Raw genomic sequence first — 18,841 nt, forward strand, 5'->3', positions numbered from 1 at the left:
CGTAAAAAAAGTGTTTTCTCATTCTCAATTTACAGTTCCCTGCAAAGCAGTGGCGTCAGCTGTGTCGTTAACTTTTCTGCAAATTTTACGCCGTGTCGTGCGTATACGTACATATATGTAAACAAAGTTTTCTTCGATTGTTCACTAATGAATTGAATCTTTTTTTTCCTTATTGTGGAACCCTATTAATCGCCATTAATCAAAATGTAATTCATTTATTAATTTTTAAAATTTTTCAAAAATTGCTTTTTGCACGATAACTAAAAAAATGTTTGGAATTGATTGAATGATGGCTTACAAGATTTGGTTGGATGTCCTTTCGACCGAGTTCGAAGATGAAGGCGATAGCAATTATCATTATTTTGATATATTTGAAAATTTCCAAAAATTCTGTATTTTTTGACATACCGGGATATCAAAGTATACCCGATACCCGTGAGATATCTAAATATCAGGCTTCAAATGAATTCAATCATAAATTGAAATGTTCGTTTTAATGCCATTTTTCGCCATGGCGGGCGGAAAGGACACATTTTTCTCCCGTTTCGCGGGAGGAAAATCTGCCCTTCCGCCTACGCCGTGACAAAAAATAACGTTCTCACCACGGGAGGTAAAATAAAGGACCCTTACCCACGTGCTTACCGTCTTATTCTGCACGTGGGCACGACTCCTTTATTTTCCCTCCCTAAGTGGGAAATATGCCATAGTCGAAGTTAAAGGATGATTACGATAGCTATATTGGTTGATTTCATTTTATGATGATTGTTGAGAATTTCGAATTTTTCATGAATTTCTCTGAAAGTGAGCTTTTTGATGGTTTCATCAAATGTTGAAACCGTTTCAAATTCATTCAAGCATATAAATAAAATTTTTCTATTAACAATGAATCATACATGATAGAAGGAAATGATGTGCAAAATAACCATTTGGAAGTAGGTATATTGCTAATTTATTAGCAAAAATAACTATACTACAGTAGACTCCCGTTAGAGTCACACTCAAGGGGCTGTCGGAGAAGTGAATTCGGGGAATGCGACTGTATTCACCTTCCACCACCACGCGTTTACTCTGGGCGTCATTTCTCAGAATCGACATTGATAAAATAAAAATACTGAATTTTTCTTTTTATTTTATTGATGAAAAAATGAAAATATGATAATAATTATCATAACAATTATGATATTATAATGACCAATAGCAATAAAAATTAATTAGTTATTATTAATAATTAATTATTGTCATGTGGATCCATTTTTCAATTCATTTAAATTTTCACTTGATCAACTAACTGATCAAATTTTAACTTATTTCACCACAATAAAAGTGTAACCTCTCTCCATAACGATTAGGAGCAGACTAAATGTCTCCCCATCGTAAATTCATATTTTCAGTATTTTATTTTGCGAATATCCGAGAATTCAAAAACAATGACTCCTCCAGGAAAAACAGGAGCATTCATTTAAAGGCTTTCGTAGGTACTGGAGTGGGGGGAGCGCTCGCGGGCCGAAAAATCGATATGAGGGGAAATGCGACTATAACGAGTGTGACCCTAACGGGAGTCTACTGTATATGCAATACAAGAGCAATGTCCCACTTGTTTTCTTTAATATTTATGAAACTTCAAAGAATAAAGTTGAGCATCCGCTTTACTTTATTTGCAATAGCTTCTCTAGAGTAGGACTGAAAATTCATTGGTTTTAGTAATTGATTTTCTTTTAAACCCTCCTTCTTGCTTCAACCTGTCATTTGTGTAATGAAATTTTGATTTTCTTGCATAATAGTGGATTTCGACATAAGGCTTAGAAAAACTTTTCTAACTCATATGATTGGTGTAAACCTCCTATTCGTCACAAAAGTTTTTTAGACCTTATGTCGAAATCCACTATTAAAAAGCGAGCAGCAAAGCTGCGGAATTTTTGAATAGAATCAGCCAAAAACTAATAGAATTTTCAACAGAATTTGCAAGGTTTGTCTATGAAATTTGTTTGTCTGCTACGTGAATGGAAATAAAAATACCATAATTCCGGACAGCAGTAGAAGAGCAAAACTGACACTGAGAAACTTCATTGTAGCCGTTAACACTGCACCGCAACTTTGCCTGAATAATTCTTGATGATTTTCGAATGTACCTCCTGTTTATATGCCATTCACGTTGTTTTAATGGAGTAAAAACACTCATTTGGTCATTAAACAGAAAAAAATGAACAGGAGGGGGACGTTCATTGTTCGACATTGCCGCTCATCAAAAATCGCACCAACTTCCGTGGAAGAAAATGGAAAAACAATATTTTGTTCAACACCTGATAATAGTCATTATCACCAGTGAACATCTCAGCATCCTTGAAAAGTGATTTTTCCACTGATGAGGTATCATTTATTTCATTGTGTAACATCATACATAATAGTATTTTCGCATGACACAGTTAAATATTCAGATGAAAAGATAATTGATTTTTTTCCTTTTTTTATTAAACATGTTGACCGTTGACGTCATTGGGTATTGATGTGGCTTCATAAGCGAGACGCTCTGCCTCGCGCTCTGCAGCAATCGCTTGGTGCTCAGCAGCGATTTTCTTGAACAGCTCAAGGTGGCGTTCCTTGGCTTTGGCAACACCTACAGTTTCCTGTTTAAAATGCAATCATTTCTGTAGTATGTTATTTCTATAGCCATTTTCGTCACAAGGCCGAAAAAAACTTTTGTGACGAGTGTGAGGTTTGCAGACCGGGGCGAAGCCGAGGAGTGCAATCACACGAATCACACAAGTTGTTTCCAACCAAGTCACGAACATAATTTTTTTTCACCATGTCAGTAACGGGCGTTTGACGGACACTAAGTATCCGAGCCGAATAAGGCGAATACCTTCATCGCCGTGTGAAATACAATATTTTATGTCATTGGGCCCGAAAACCACGATCTAACCGAGCGAAGCGAAAATATTGTTCGACACATGGGAGACGAGAATTTTCAGTTCGTGTGATTGGCAGCCCTCGACTTCGTGAGAATTCCATCTCACTCGTATCGAAATATACTATTTCATCACAATGTGTAGAAAGTGAGATTTTACGGAGCGTGCGTAAACTTTTACTTCACGCATAAATGATGAAATATACTATTTCCGCAAGACCTTGAACTTTGCGCACACCGTGCGCAAAAACAATCTCTTCACCCCCATTACCGCTCTGAACCGTGAACTCGGCGGGGATCACAAAAATAATAGGTGTCACACGTGTGTGTGGAAAATTACAACGCATTTTGTAATTTTACGCACTTGTAACATTTTGTAATTTAACACACTTGTAGTATTTCACAAGGAATTTGATGGCCTAGGAAAATGGTTCCCTAGAATCTTCTTCTGCTCTGTTGGTTTAGAATGTTCGAGAGGTGCAAGTGTTGCAGTTGATAATTTTTTTACCTTAGGGAGGGATATGAAACCATGGGAATTGCTTTCAGCAATTCGTTGATAAAGAGCGAAATGTCTCTCCCTCTCGCGTTTCACAGCTTCTGAATCTTCTGGTGGTGTCTGGAACTCATCGAAGTTCTTCAAAACTGGATGAAAGCCATTTTTATCTGCTGTGTAGTCAACCGTCCGAATTTGAAACTTAGGATCGATGAATGAGTAAGTGCCTGAAATTCCAAATTTTTATTTACAACATTGCACAGGTGAAACAATTTTAAAATACATGCTGAATTATTATCAACCATACAGTTATCTCGATGATTTCAATACCGAATATCTCACCTAAATTGGAGAATGTCTTCTAAAATTTTTTAACGCGATAAGCGTTAATTGTGATGATTGATTAATTAATAATGGATTTAAAGAAAATTATCATTATTATTATTTTCTAGAAATTATTTGTACTGAATGATTATCCACGCATCTGTAATTGAAATGCAATGAAATTGAACATTTGAAAAATTGCTTTTTTCGAGCATAAAAATACAACATGCTGTTCCTTTACTTATCCATGAGAAAACTATTACAAATCGAATAAAAAAATACATCCGATGTGTTAATGAGTTCAAAATCCATTAGTTAATTAATTACAGATGAGGATAATTATAGTTATGCAACCTCGTCGTCAAAGAGCTGTCGTAAGTCTGGTTTGGGCTTAGCTTGGATGATGTCGCGGATATTTATGACTATTTTTATGAAGGGGATAACAATGTTTTTACTATCATGAATTGATGGTCATTATTCCAGGAATTACGGAAATTAATTAAACGTAGATTTTACTCTTGAGGACTGGTTAAGCCCCGGATGAGCCTCGACGTACTCAGTCTTAATAATTAAGCTATTTGTGGCGTGGTCAAGGGGGGGGGGTCGAAAAAGTAAAGAAATTGATGATTTTTTTTCTATACATTTCTTGATTTTTTCAAAACCCCGTTGTAAAATTCCAGACAACCTAGGAGAAAAATGCATTTTAACACGGGCACTTATGGGAATTCGGTAAAAAAATATTAAAGATGGAAAAAAAGTTGCCATTTTCCTGAAATTTCGCACTTGGGTGAAGCTTTCATGGAGGAACATAACAAAAAATCCAAGTATACTGTTAGAAATTTTTCGAAATTTAAGTAACAGATGCATTTGAATTTTCAATATTCTGAACTTGAATTCAATTTCAGACTAAATTGCTCATGGAATTCCTGATTCATTTTGGAAATTCAATAAAATTAAGTTTTCATTATTAATGATCGCTATGGGAAGGAACATAACAGCTGAGTGAATCAGTGCTGCCAACTTATATCTCAAATGGCATGACGTTATCACTATTTCTATCCATATTAATTATTTTCCATTTATCCAAAAGACAAGCTAGAAAAATGAAAGAAGACTTGAAATATATGGGGAAAAAATAGAAACGTTATTAAAAAAATATTTCGGACATAAAAATAGTCGAATAAGATTGAAAATTTGTAATTGAAATATCGTTTTTTTTTGTTCAGCGATTGGTTTTCCGCGAGAGAACAATAGATTCCCCTCCGTCTCACTTCCGACATGTTGAACCCGCCATAAATACCTTAACCCTATTCGGGTCGCCAAACGCGACCATGCGATTGGTCACCTTCGCGGGGATTCCTCGCCGTGTTATTTAGGCTTCAGCGTTGCCGAATTCCCTCTACACTGCCCGGGCGCGTTTAGCGGGTTTCTGGCAACGTCGCGCCATGGGCAATTTCATTTAACATGGGAAAAAATAGTTCATCTCGCCGAAATAATTTATTTTCTTTAGAAAATTTGGAGAAATATGTTGTTCTAAAAATTGCAATAATTTTTTAGACACTTCAATTGACAAATTCAAATTTTTTTAAATTTTTCCGGTTAGCCAGTCAATATTATAATTTAAAAAAAACGACGCACGGCAGGGTTTCCCTCGTAGGGTGACCAATCGAGAGTTAACCCCTCACGGAAAGAGCCGTTTTGTTTCCAAGGAGCCTATTCTCGAATTGATATCGTACGTTCGACTTCAATAAGTCGCATACCCCCTATAAGGCGTACCACGAGTCACATGCGATCTACCGAAATCGAGCGCACGATTTCAACTCGAGAATAGAATCCCAAGCGTACTGTGCGCTGGATAAAGCTAAAATAGATGACTTCTAATGAACGGTAAATTATGAAACCGATATGTAATTGAAGCTACAGTATTCCTTTTTCCATTGTTATTTGTTGTGGTGAGTTACTTTCCATAGTTTTGGAAATAATCAATTTTGAAGAGAGTCGTTCACATTTTCATGGGTTGATACTATATATGTATCATGTATACCGTATGAAATTTCACGTTTTAAGTAGAATTCACGGAAATTCATGAGTTTTCACTAGGAGTGAGATAGAAATTTCACAACTTCATTGAATTTTTCAGTAAATCATGAATATTCACAAACGAAATGACATGAACTTTTACTTTCATTTTATTTTTATTTTTAACGAAATTTGTTGCAAGTTCGAGAACTTGCAACTGGCCATCGCCCGAGGGCCTTCAGCCAGGTATTTACAATTTAGTATATAAGGATTTCAAATGGGGTGTTTGTCTTTCAAATATTTCACAGTAAAGAAAAGTGGTAGAGATAAATAATTTTTACTTTTTCCCTTAATTTTTCTGATTTTTCTGCATTTTCACAGAATAATTCAGTAGTGAAGTGGTAAAACGAGGTAACGGCAGTTTTTTCGAAATTTGTTTTATTGCACCAATCACATTGTAATATTGATCTGCAAGTGCTGACGGAAGGGTTTGGTCTAAAAATAATATTTTATGGGGTTACATGAAAAATAAAAAAAGAGATATGTGCGAGTTTCAATTTTCTATCAATGCAATTGGAGGTAAGTTGACATAACTCCCATAATTGGGAGGACCTAGAGGAGGTAACTTCACTTATCTCCATATGTATTGATAGAGACTCAATTCCTTATTCCAACTGTTATTTTGAAAAACAGGATGGGGGCAAAACGAGCCAGGGGGACACAAATGATAAAGGGAGCAAAATGGCCCATATAAAAAATAAATCTCACGAGGGTCACTAAGGGGAGGGTCAAACCTCACGAGGGTCATGAGGGTCAAAGGTCACGGCAGTCACTAGAGGGAGGGTCAAACGTGACGAAGGTCACTAGAGGGAGGGTCAAACGTCACAAGCGTCATTAGAGGGAGAGTCAAACGTCACGAGTGTCACTAGGGGCAGGGTCAAACGTCACGAAGGTCACTAGGGGCAGGGTCAAACGTCACGAGGGTCACTAGGGGGAGGATCAAACGTCATGAGAGTCATTAGAGGGAGAATCAAACGTCACGAAGGTCACTAGGGGGAGGGGGAATCGTCACGAGGGTCACTAGGGGGAGGATCAAACGTCATGAGAGTCATTAGAGGGAGAATCAAACGTCACGAAGGTCACTAGGGGGAGGCTGAAACGTCAGGAGGGTCACTAGGAGGGGAGTCAAACGTCATGAGGGTCATTAGGGGGAGGGTCAAACGTACGAGGGGCAAATTAGGGTCTGGAGTTGACCTTTACCTTCTTTCCTTCATGTGGAAATCCATCCGTGGCTTTTTCTGTTTGGAAAACTTGAAAAACTATTTTTCTCTATTTTTCCAGATTTTTTAGTGACCCAATTTAAAGTTTTTTCTTTCATTTTTCTTTTTTTTTCTTTTTTCAATAATTCAAGTTCTACCAATCCGATTTTAATATTCTTATAGAATGTAAAATGGAAAATTTTGACGCTTAATAAATCAAAATCGGATGAATAAAACTTGAATTATTGAAAAAAGAAAAAAAACTAAAAAAGAAAGAAAAATAATATTGTTACGTCAAAAATGATCCAAATACGACGTAAACTTGTTTGAAATTCCCCGATGAAGCANGAAATTTCACGAGGGTCAAACATCATGAGTCTTTAGAGAATGGTTAAATTTTCCGAGGGTCAAACATCACAAGGGTCTCAACGGGATGGTCAAACATCACGAGGGTCACGTAGGTCACAAGGGAATGGCCAAATTTCACGAGGGACATGTGGGTCACAAAGGAATGGTTAAATTTCACGAGGGTCAAAAATGATAAGAGTCACAAAGGGATNTACAAATTTGATTACTAGATAAGAATCCCTGGACAAGGAAAATAAAATAAATCAAAAACTGAGTTTAGCTTAAACTGACTCTGTCGAGTCTATATTTAAAACATAAGAACACTGAAAATATTAATACATGTTTGGACTTACAAGTGATGANTATAAAAATAATGGGCGAATATTTGAGAAGGTCAGAGCATTTTCTCAAATTTTCTAAAAAATCCGAGAATTTCCCTCAGGATATTCGACCCTCGTAAAATTTGAGCATCACCTCGTTATCCTCGTGATGTTTGACTCTCCTGGAGTGCAATCATCTTCTTGTGACTCTCGTGATGTTTGATCCTTGTAAAATTTGACTATCCCCTAGTGACCCTCGTGATGTTTGGCCCTCGATAAATTTGAGTACCCTCTTGTGACTCTTGTGACCCTCGTAACCCTCGTGACCCTTGTGAAATTTGACTATCCCCTTGTGACCCTCGGGAANGGAGCACAAGTAGTTTTGTTTCCTCAGCCTGAGGGTGTCCTCAGATGCAAGGAGGGAAAATTCGGGGGACCAATGGCCCTTGACCTTGGCCCAGAATTTCCACTCCTGACACTCCCGGTCCCAATGCTTCAGGGTAAACTCCGACCCCTCCACATCGAGATGTTGGGGTGTGGGCGGACTTTTCCACCCCCAACTGCCAATGAGATTTGTTTCAGGAGGTCCCATTTTCTCCCTCCACAAACCATTCACTAGGCTTAAACAATACGATTATTTATTTAATATTTCCCATTATTTTTACTAAAGGAATTCCTTTGCGCAAATTATCATAATAAATTCATAATCAATTAAATTTAATTAAAAATAAGAAAATTAACTTATCTAATGAACTCTAAATTGTTACGTCGTTCTCTTGAGTTTTTAATTGAAAATTGAATCATTTGAGTTTGAAATATTCTGAATTCGAACTCAATGATGAAAAAGAAAATTATTCATGTAATCATTTTATCAGTTACTATTTCATCATGAAAGAAATAATTTTAGTTCAAAAAGAATGAAATCAATTTGAGATTTCAGAAGTTGTATGAATAATTATGATGAAAGATCAGAAATTTCATTTTAAAGAAAATCAATTGAATTGAAAAGAAATTACTTTGAAATGTAATTCTATTAAGCTGCGATAATATAAAAACATCGGTTGAAACTATCGTAGCGATGAAATTTTTACATCAAAATAATCGTCAGAAAATTTCCAACAATTAGAGCTACCTTTTACAAATGAAAAATAATATTTTTCTAACAACTTCGAAAATTGTCAGAATGATTTATTATTTCCGGCTTAAAAGGAGAACTCAAATATCCCCTCGCCAAATGTTTCAAGAAGGAAACTCTTGTTTAAATTTTATGGGGGTCCGAGAGGAGAAACTCAAATTCCGGTTTATTGGGGTCCGAGAAGAGAAACTCAACAGACCCCACTTCCCGATAAGATGGGAAAATTCCACATCTTGAAAATGTATTACCCCCCGGACACGTCACTGAACCGTCAGTGAACAATGGACAAAGAGAGAGAAAGACTGGGGCGTGCACTTGAAGCACTACGGTGCGACAAGAGCCTGGCCCATGTCTTGAATTTTACGACCGTATTTTCGACGAAAATTTCCTTGAAAATTTGCTTTCCTGATAATTTATTATCTGCAGCTGGCCCTTGGCTTTCAAAAATAAATGAATTTACGCGTGAGAAAGAATTTTATCTTTAAACGGTTTTTGTTTCCCCAAAATATGATTTATCTAAGTTTTCCAGAAATATTCAATTAAACGATTTTTCGACGGATGTCACAATATCTTCATATAGGGCCACCGACAAAATCTCGAAAAATGAAGAAAAATAGTTTTTCAAGTAGCCCAAACGTAGAAAAAGCTACTATGGACTTCCTCATGAACTCCTGACCCTTATTTAACCCTGCCCCTAGCGACCTTTGTGACGTTTGATCCTCCCCCTAATGACCCTCGTGACGTTTGACCCTCCCCCTAGTGACCCTCGTGACGTTTGACCCCCGCCTCTAATGACCCTCGTGACGTTTGACTCTCCCCCTAGTGACCCTTGTGACGTTAGACCCTCTCCCTCTAATGACCCTTATTTAACCCTGCCCCTAGCGACCTTTGTGACGTTCGATCCTCCCCCTAATGACCCTCGTGACGTTTGACTCTCCCCCTAGTGACCCTTGTGACGTTAGACCCTCTCCCTCTAATGACCCTTATTTAACCCTGCCCCTAGCGACCTTTGTGACGTTCGATCCTCCCCCTAATGACCCTCGTGACGTTTGACTCTCCCCCTAGTGACCCTTGTGACGTTAGACCCTCTCCCTCTAATGACCCTTATTTAACCCTGCCCCTAGCGACCTTTGTGACGTTCGATCCTCCCCCTAATGACCCTCGTGACGTTTGACTCTCCCCCTAGTGACCCTTGTGACGTTAGACCCTCTCCCTCTAATGCCTCTAGTAACCGTCGTGACCTTTGGCCCTCGTGACCCCCGTGAGGTTTGACCCTCCCCTTAGTGACCTTCGTGACGTTTGACCCTCCCCCTAGTGACCCTGGTGACGTTTGATTCTCCCTCTAATGACCCTTGTGATGTTTGACCCTCCCTTTAGTAACCCTCGTGACGTTTGACTCTTCACCTAGTGACCCTCGTGACGTTTGATTCTCCCTCTAATGACCCTTGTGATGTTTGACCCTCCCTTTAGTAACCCTCGTGACGTTTGACTCTTCACCTAGTGACCCTCGTGACGTTTGACTCTCCCCCTAGTGACCCTTGTGACGTTAGACCCTCTCCCTCTAATGCCTCTAGTAACCGTCGTGACCTTTGGCCCTCGTGACCCCCGTGAGGTTTGACCCTCCCCTTAGTGACCTTCGTGACGTTTGACCCTCCCCCTAGTGACCCTGGTGACGTTTGATTCTCCCTCTAATGACCCTTGTGATGTTTGACCCTCCCTTTAGTAACCCTCGTGACGTTTGACTCTTCACCTAGTGACCCTCGTGACGTTTGACGTTCCCTCGAATCACCCTCGTGACGTTTGACTCTTCACCTAGTGACCCTCGTGACGTTTGACGTTCCCTCGAATCACCCTCGTGACGTTTGACTCTTCACCTAGTGACCCTCGTGACGTTTGACGTTCCCTCGAATCACCCTCGTGACGTTTGACTCTCCCTGTAATGACCGCCGTGACCTTTGACCCTTGTGACCGTCGTGAGGTTTGACCCTCCCCTTAGTGACTCTCGTGAAGTTTGACCTTCCCCATAGTGACCCTCGTGACGTTTGATGTTCCATCTAATCACCCTCGTGACGTTTGACCCTCTCCCTCTAATGACCCTCGTAATGTTCGACCCTCTCCCTAGTGACCCTCGTGACGTTTGACCCTCCCTCTAGTGACCGCCGTGACCTTTGACCCTCGTGACCCTCGTGAGGTTTGACCCTCTCTTTAGTAACCCTCGTAACGTTTGACTCTACCCCTAGTGAAATTTACATACTTCATGTGCGAAGTCAACATATCTCTTTTTTTTGTGATAACCCAACGAATTAAGTCAACTTGACTCTCCACACAGAATTAAAATTTGGAGGTAACTACTTAAAACTGCGTAAAGGATTAATTCCGCAATTTTATAATAATAGGGTAAAAAATTAAAGGACAGTAGAATAAAGATTCGGCGTCATTTATACTAAATTTCCCACTATCGATGACATAGCCGTTTTTTTGCTCTCCTGTAAAATTTCATTTTATGCACTTACCTCGTTTTACCACTTCACTACTGAATTGAACTGACAAATCAAGTATTTTATTGATTTCCAGATCATATCATGTTCAAGTTATAACTTGAATACGATAAAAATTTCCGGAATTGGGCACGAAAAATTCAGACAAAAATTCTTAACAGTGTAATACCGACAATGAGAACAGAGCTGGCTGAGGCCTGAACCACTGAGCCTTGTCAATCCAGGGCTCATACAAGTTTGTTCCCATCGTCAGCCTTGATAATTCTTATCCGGGTAGATATATCGATTTTACCTTGAATCGCTCCAGATCCATCGCCAGACTCCGACTGGAAACGATCGACATTTCCTGGAAAACGTCCAGCCTTGTAATGAAAACTGTAGGGAACAGGCGGTGGTGGTACGGTCGTTGTCTCCACATAGTAATTATGGGGTAGCAGGTGTGAAACGTCTCCCAAACATGCCGAAATTGAGAGAAGAATACCGAGGGCGACCTGCGGACAGATGTCAGATTGTTAAATCAAAGTATGGAACGTAAAAAGTCGATTGTCCACATTTTATTGCGTATGAAATCATTTCAATAATAACACATTGTAAGGGAGAATTTCAGAAGATATCTTCTATAATATGTATGAATTCATTTAACAAATACTATGAAGAAAACAAGCAGGGGTTCGAGCTGACCGTTACTTTTTGTGTTATTAGTCTTTCTTTTTTTAAAATTCTACCAATTCTATTAGTTGCTAGCTTCCAGATGGCATATAGCGGCAACCACGTTCTGAAGAGGGTCTACAAGGAAATATTTTACCTTTTGAAGAAATAGATTTCTGTGATTATGATGATATGATCATGAAGAAATTAACTCATGTGATTATGATCTTCACCTTCGGCTCGGCTTATAAAGTGGCATTCGTTAAAAAATACTGTTTAGGCCTTGTGACGAAAATTATTATATGCAATAGTATATTTCTATCCTGGGAAGGTGAAATAAAGAACGCCTACCCGCGTGCTTACCAAATTCCGCACGTGGGTACGGCTCCTTTATTTTACCTCTCGTAGTTAGAACTGTATTTTTCGCCTCAGCCTAGGTGCAAAGTCAGATTTCGTACTTTCGGAAATGTGTACTTTGCGCTCACAGGGGCTAAAAAGGTTAAATACCTCTGAACCCGCTCGACCGATTGCGCCCATCCAAAATATCAGCCTTCAATATTATAAGATCGTAAAATGCATTCATAAAGACCCTAATTTACGTTTCAATAAACATAAAAGGCGCTTTGTTTAGGCATAATTTATATTTATATTTTCATCGTAAAATAGGCCTTTTTAAAGCCTTAATTTCGATTTTCATGACGGAAAAAAAGCCCCCAGACATCATATTGACATTAAGCGTTAATTACGTTTAACAAAACGTAATTTACGTTTGGGTTTAATTTACGTTTAGTTATTTCTGTGTATATAATTGGACGGTCAATATTATATATTGGATATATATATATATATATATTGGATATATATGTATTGGATATATATTGGATATATATTTTAATTGATTTGGATATAGACCATCGAGTCGAGCATTTTGAAAAAAAAGTTGAAATCGGTGGTGTAGTTTCAGAGACGTTGAGGGAAAATCAAATTTAAACAAGTTGCTAGATCTCAGGAAGTACTGCGCTGATCGGGCTGAAACTGTGCGCCAAAGTTAAGTTCAATCATTAACTATCATATGTCAAAATTCCACATTTTTATCGACGAATTTCACCATATTTATGCCACATTTTCTGAAAACACCACTGAAAACCGAAATTGTCGCACCCATACGTACAGATATGCTCTGCAAATCATCATTTCGTCACGATTCATAACATTTTACGTCATTCCCGGGCTAAATTAGAAAATCTCAAAATGCAACGAATACAAAGCTTCCATTTGCAAGCAACAAAATTAGGACATAATTGCTTGAGCTAGAGTGCAACTTTACTCCTTTGTAACACAATAACTTTTTCCCTGGAGATTTTGTCAGCTGCAGAAAAGACCTGATACAGCCAGCCGAAATTTCCGTTCCCGAAGGTAATGCGGAGCTAACAAAAATGTAGGAACTGGCTTATGGTGTTTCAATACTTTACTTCATAATTACATGTTTATATTTAGACTGCCTTTTATTATCGTTATTATGCCACTTTTATTACTTACAAATGTAAAAGACTTCATTTTCACGAGCTGTGCTCTTTCTCAGCTGAACTGCGGAGATATACTGAAGCGCCCGAGAAGATATAGAGTGAAAGTCATACGTGTGACATCAGTGTTACGCTGAGAATGGCATTAGGCTGCTCTCTCACCGAATCAATGAAAACATTCTCTTTGGTCCAATATCCTGGAGTATGTGTTGCTACAAATTTCGTAAAAATCAATCGTTCGGGGTAACATGTATCTGGGTTAAAGAGTTCATGATTTTCGATATTTTCGGAGAGGATTAATGAAAAAAGTTCAATAAAAATGTGAATCTTGCTTAATACCTCAAGAATAAAAATCGATGATGACATAATAAGCCTGTAAACCTGACCATGATTGTAGCTGCTGATTTCACGTAATATTGATGACGCATCGAGATGGATGTAACGTTTTATCGATTATTATTCACATCCCATTATTCATAATACATGAAGAAATACAATTAATGTTATACAATGGAAAGAAAATTTTTAGAAGTTTTCAAGGATTTCCAAGCGGTCTCAGAAAGCTAACATCGAGTTTTTATGTTTCTGGTCCGTACCTCAAGAATGTAATTACAGCACTGATAGACTGATTCGGTAATTAGGCAACATAGCACACCTTTAATTTCTCAGGAATACTGATAGGTAAATATTAAGTTTTTATATATAATCTTGAAGTATTTCGACGTATAATGTGTCGGAAACTGGCTGCTATAAATGAATTTAACCTCCTTGAGCTATCACACTTACAAAGAGAAAAATTCAAACAGAAATTCGAAATCTATTGACTTTTTCTTATTGAACATCCGATAGAATTAGCGCAACAACAAATAGAATTTTTCAGATTTTGTGTTGAATTTTTTTATGCGTGTAGACCCTCGTCTCCAACTAAATCCATTCGTTAACAATAAGTAATCATTTCTATCAGTGTACTAAGAATATTTCTGAGGAATCCTCCAGGTATATCCGAATGAGACTATAGAACATTCAAAATACATTCCAAGTACATATCAGTGGTACGTATCAGTATATCCCCGCTACGTACTGAACACGTTTACTGGGGTACAAGCGTAAAAATAGAAATTAAGTACATATTCGAGGTAATTGTGTTGACATCACGAAATTCTTAATTTGTGATTTTAATTTAGTTCACAAGCTTCGTTTAACCCTTTTTTATTTACCTGGTTCTTGAACAAGTTTTTCAATGCCGAACGCCATTCTTGTAGACAATGATCAGAAAAAGGAGAAAGAAACAATAGGGGACAGCGAGGATATGACAGTGATCATGTCGCTGAGTGATGTTTTATTGGGTTTTTTCGCCATCATAATACATTAATGACGGACGTCCGAATGATTGATCTTGACACCACTAACAGCTAAAATTTCAGATCATTACTTCCACGTCCACGGGTGCTAGAGAATGTACAGATGAGTTCAATAAAAAAAATAATAATAAAAATGGAAATCTCTCGAAGACTTTGTATGAACGGGTTGTAAGGAATTCTGGGAAATTCCTTGCGCCATCCAGAGACAACGGAAAGAATTTCCATATTCGTGAGTCAGACAAAGATCCAGAGCTTTAGTTCTATTAAATTGAAAAAAAAAGATCATTAACGTTGAGTAATTTTAGCGTCCGTAGAGACAGGGTCAGGGTTGACTGACTGACTTTACGGACGCTAAAACGCGATCAGGTCAGTCAGGGTTGACCAGATCGCGTTTCAGTGATTTCCGTTAATTTTAGGTAATTTATAATTTTATATTTTGTAGGTCCGTTCTAGTGAATTTTTGTTTAATTTTAGTTAGCTTTAATATTGTTTCTTTTTTTTTGTACCAATCGTGCGTTAGGGATTTCATAAATGTAACTATACGGGACCGATACAATTTTTCGCTCTCTGTCCATTTCACATCTTTTGGAAAGCTATAAATTCAGAAGTTTTCGTTAAAACAGTCCGTTGCGAGTCGTCAACCGATGACTAGCCTCATGCTCACCCTTGCCTCTGGCCAATGCTCATAGTGAGTCTATACCGTTGCTTCTAGTTGTGAAGCTTTCGCTTATGCGACTTATCTCGTTTTGAGAAATTAATTTATTTCTATGCCGTATTGTGCCAACAATTATTGTATTATTTAGCCGACAGGTTTTCGACTTGCGTATCGTCTAGAGTCATTGTGTATTATTTCTTTGGAAATTATGCTGGTTATATCGTTAGTGTTTAATACTTCGGCTTTGACGTTCGATTTCATTTGCGTATAGTTACGCCTAGTTTTCTTTGGATTTGCGACTCGTTAAGTTGTATTTTTTTTTGCTAATTATGCCATTCGTTCTCGAGCCTTCGTTTTGTGGATTAATTGTGCTTTTTTGCAATGGTTTTCAAAGTATTAGAGTGTTCGTGTCGCCTTAGTGAAATCAGATGTAGAAATTTTGTGCCGTTCTGGCCGTTTGGGACTNAGCTATCACACTTACAAAGAGAAAAATTCAAACAGAAATTCGAAATCTATTGACTTTTTCTTATTGAACATCCGATAGAATTAGCGCAACAACAAATAGAATTTTTCAGATTTTGTGTTGAATTTTTTTATGCGTGTAGACCCTCGTCTCCAACTAAATCCATTCGTTAACAATAAGTAATCATTTCTATCAGTGTACTAAGAATATTTCTGAGGAATCCTCCAGGTATATCCGAATGAGACTATAGAACATTCAAAATACATTCCAAGTACATATCAGTGGTACGTATCAGTATATCCCCGCTACGTACTGAACACGTTTACTGGGGTACAAGCGTAAAAATAGAAATTAAGTACATATTCGAGGTAATTGTGTTGACATCACGAAATTCTTAATTTGTGATTTTAATTTAGTTCACAAGCTTCGTTTAACCCTTTTTTATTTACCTGGTTCTTGAACAAGTTTTTCAATGCCGAACGCCATTCTTGTAGACAATGATCAGAAAAAGGAGAAAGAAACAATAGGGGACAGCGAGGATATGACAGTGATCATGTCGCTGAGTGATGTTTTATTGGGTTTTTTCGCCATCATAATACATTAATGACGGACGTCCGAATGATTGATCTTGACACCACTAACAGCTAAAATTTCAGATCATTACTTCCACGTCCACGGGTGCTAGAGAATGTACAGATGAGTTCAATAAAAAAAATAATAATAAAAATGGAAATCTCTCGAAGACTTTGTATGAACGGGTTGTAAGGAATTCTGGGAAATTCCTTGCGCCATCCAGAGACAACGGAAAGAATTTCCATATTCGTGAGTCAGACAAAGATCCAGAGCTTTAGTTCTATTAAATTGAAAAAAAAAGATCATTAACGTTGAGTAATTTTAGCGTCCGTAGAGACAGGGTCAGGGTTGACTGACTGACTTTACGGACGCTAAAACGCGATCAGGTCAGTCAGGGTTGACCAGATCGCGTTTCAGTGATTTCCGTTAATTTTAGGTAATTTATAATTTTATATTTTGTAGGTCCGTTCTAGTGAATTTTTGTTTAATTTTAGTTAGCTTTAATATTGTTTCTTTTTTTTTGTACCAATCGTGCGTTAGGGATTTCATAAATGTAACTATACGGGACCGATACAATTTTTCGCTCTCTGTCCATTTCACATCTTTTGGAAAGCTATAAATTCAGAAGTTTTCGTTAAAACAGTCCGTTGCGAGTCGTCAACCGATGACTAGCCTCATGCTCACCCTTGCCTCTGGCCAATGCTCATAGTGAGTCTATACCGTTGCTTCTAGTTGTGAAGCTTTCGCTTATGCGACTTATCTCGTTTTGAGAAATTAATTTATTTCTATGCCGTATTGTGCCAACAATTATTGTATTATTTAGCCGACAGGTTTTCGACTTGCGTATCGTCTAGAGTCATTGTGTATTATTTCTTTGGAAATTATGCTGGTTATATCGTTAGTGTTTAATACTTCGGCTTTGACGTTCGATTTCATTTGCGTATAGTTACGCCTAGTTTTCTTTGGATTTGCGACTCGTTAAGTTGTATTTTTTTTTGCTAATTATGCCATTCGTTCTCGAGCCTTCGTTTTGTGGATTAATTGTGCTTTTTTGCAATGGTTTTCAAAGTATTAGAGTGTTCGTGTCGCCTTAGTGAAATCAGATGTAGAAATTTTGTGCCGTTCTGGCCGTTTGGGACTCAAGGTCGAGTACCGTTGGGTATAGAGTGCCGTATTTGGCGTATTCGATATTTCGAGTATTGACTGCGTATGCTTCCGTTAAAGCGAATTCCAATTTATTGTTCGGAGGAATGCGAGTACAATTTCGATACGTATATCGCGCCTAATTCGGATTCCTTTCGGGTTTATTAATTGCGTTCAACTCGGGATTTGATCGGAATCAATTCATTCGGCAGGGATGATTGTTTATGCCGATCTTGGCCTAGTTACCGTGTTCTCAGTTTTTCGGTATTATTTTCCTTGCGTCTACCGTCACGTTTTCGGTCATTCTTATAGGGATAGAAGTAGAGAATTAATTTGATTTTGGCTCCATTTCTGGTTCTTTGTCTACTCAAAAATTTATTGAGTCAATTGTGCATTCTTTTATTGCCATTGTTAAATCTTGTATTTCGCTTTCTTAGGCGAAAATTTGTTCTTTTTATTGAGTTCAGTATTATATGGATTATTTAGTGTTGATTTCTTTTGCGGTGAATTTGAGTACATATCTTTTCTGTAAATTTACGAACAATATAGCCATATACATTTCAGCATTAAAATTCCGCTTTCGTGTTTCCTTTTTTGAGAATAAGAGCCCGATAACCTGTTTTCACCTCGACTTAGCCCTCTCTCCACAACCGACCCCCTGAGCAGCGCGAGCACCCTGTCACCTTTCCCTTGGCCCCTTAAGTTTAAGTTTTCTTTTGTGTTTTTGAATCTTGGGTTTTCGTTGTATTTTTACGCTTCAACCTAATTTCGGTTGGTTGTTTCCGTCGAGACAAAGAACAACTGGCGCCCACAATCATCGAGTTTCAGTTTTCTGACTTTACCAAGGGAGAAGGGCGAGATAACGTTCATTTTTGTCCTAGCAAAAATTTGACCACGTTACAGGGTATACATATTTTGATTGATCGCGGTAAAGGACATCGAAATGAATATTAAAAAAAAATATCCGTTGCCTAGTATTTGAGATATTGCATATAATAGTTTACAATTTAAGTTGAATATCTCAAGTTTAAAACCTGAATATTTCTTTTTTCAGTCACAAACGTTTGAAATATTGCTCATTAATTAATAATTAATTGTTAAAAGTTGAAGATTTCAAACGCTTTGAAATCGCTAATGACGTCATACAGGCGGTCGAGCGCTGGACCAATCACAG

At 37.8% G+C, this 18,841-nt stretch overlaps 1 protein-coding gene across 1 annotated transcript; it reads right to left on the minus strand.

The window, feature by feature from the left end:
• Nucleotides 1–2,348: 2,348 nt before the first annotated feature.
• On the minus strand, nucleotides 2,349–13,555 carry LOC107046494. The gene is made up of 4 exons (XM_015269117.1): nucleotides 13,489–13,555; nucleotides 11,594–11,792; nucleotides 3,414–3,625; nucleotides 2,349–2,624 (listed from the first exon to the last, which is right to left on the minus strand). Exons 1-4 carry the CDS (start codon nucleotides 13,504–13,506, stop codon nucleotides 2,469–2,471), a joined length of 585 nt encoding a protein of 194 aa, XP_015124603.1. The 5' UTR covers nucleotides 13,507–13,555; the 3' UTR covers nucleotides 2,349–2,468.
• Nucleotides 13,556–18,841: the final 5,286 nt, after the last annotated feature.

This window comes from Diachasma alloeum, unplaced genomic scaffold, assembly GCF_001412515.2.
Source record: "Diachasma alloeum isolate Michigan unplaced genomic scaffold, Dall2.0 Dall_scaffold_01437, whole genome shotgun sequence".
In the NCBI taxonomy this organism is placed as follows: domain Eukaryota; kingdom Metazoa; phylum Arthropoda; class Insecta; order Hymenoptera; family Braconidae; genus Diachasma; species Diachasma alloeum.

Excerpts from the sequence above, each read along its gene's own strand:
- LOC107046494 (XM_015269117.1), bottom strand. Across the intron at positions 3,626-11,593 it reads TGGATCTGGAGCGATTCAAG|GCACTTACTCATTCATCGAT; the intron begins GTAAAATCGATA and ends TTGGAATTTCAG. Across the intron at positions 2,625-3,413 it reads GTTTCATATCCCTCCCTAAG|GAAACTGTAGGTGTTGCCAA; the intron begins GTAAAAAAATTA and ends CATTTTAAACAG.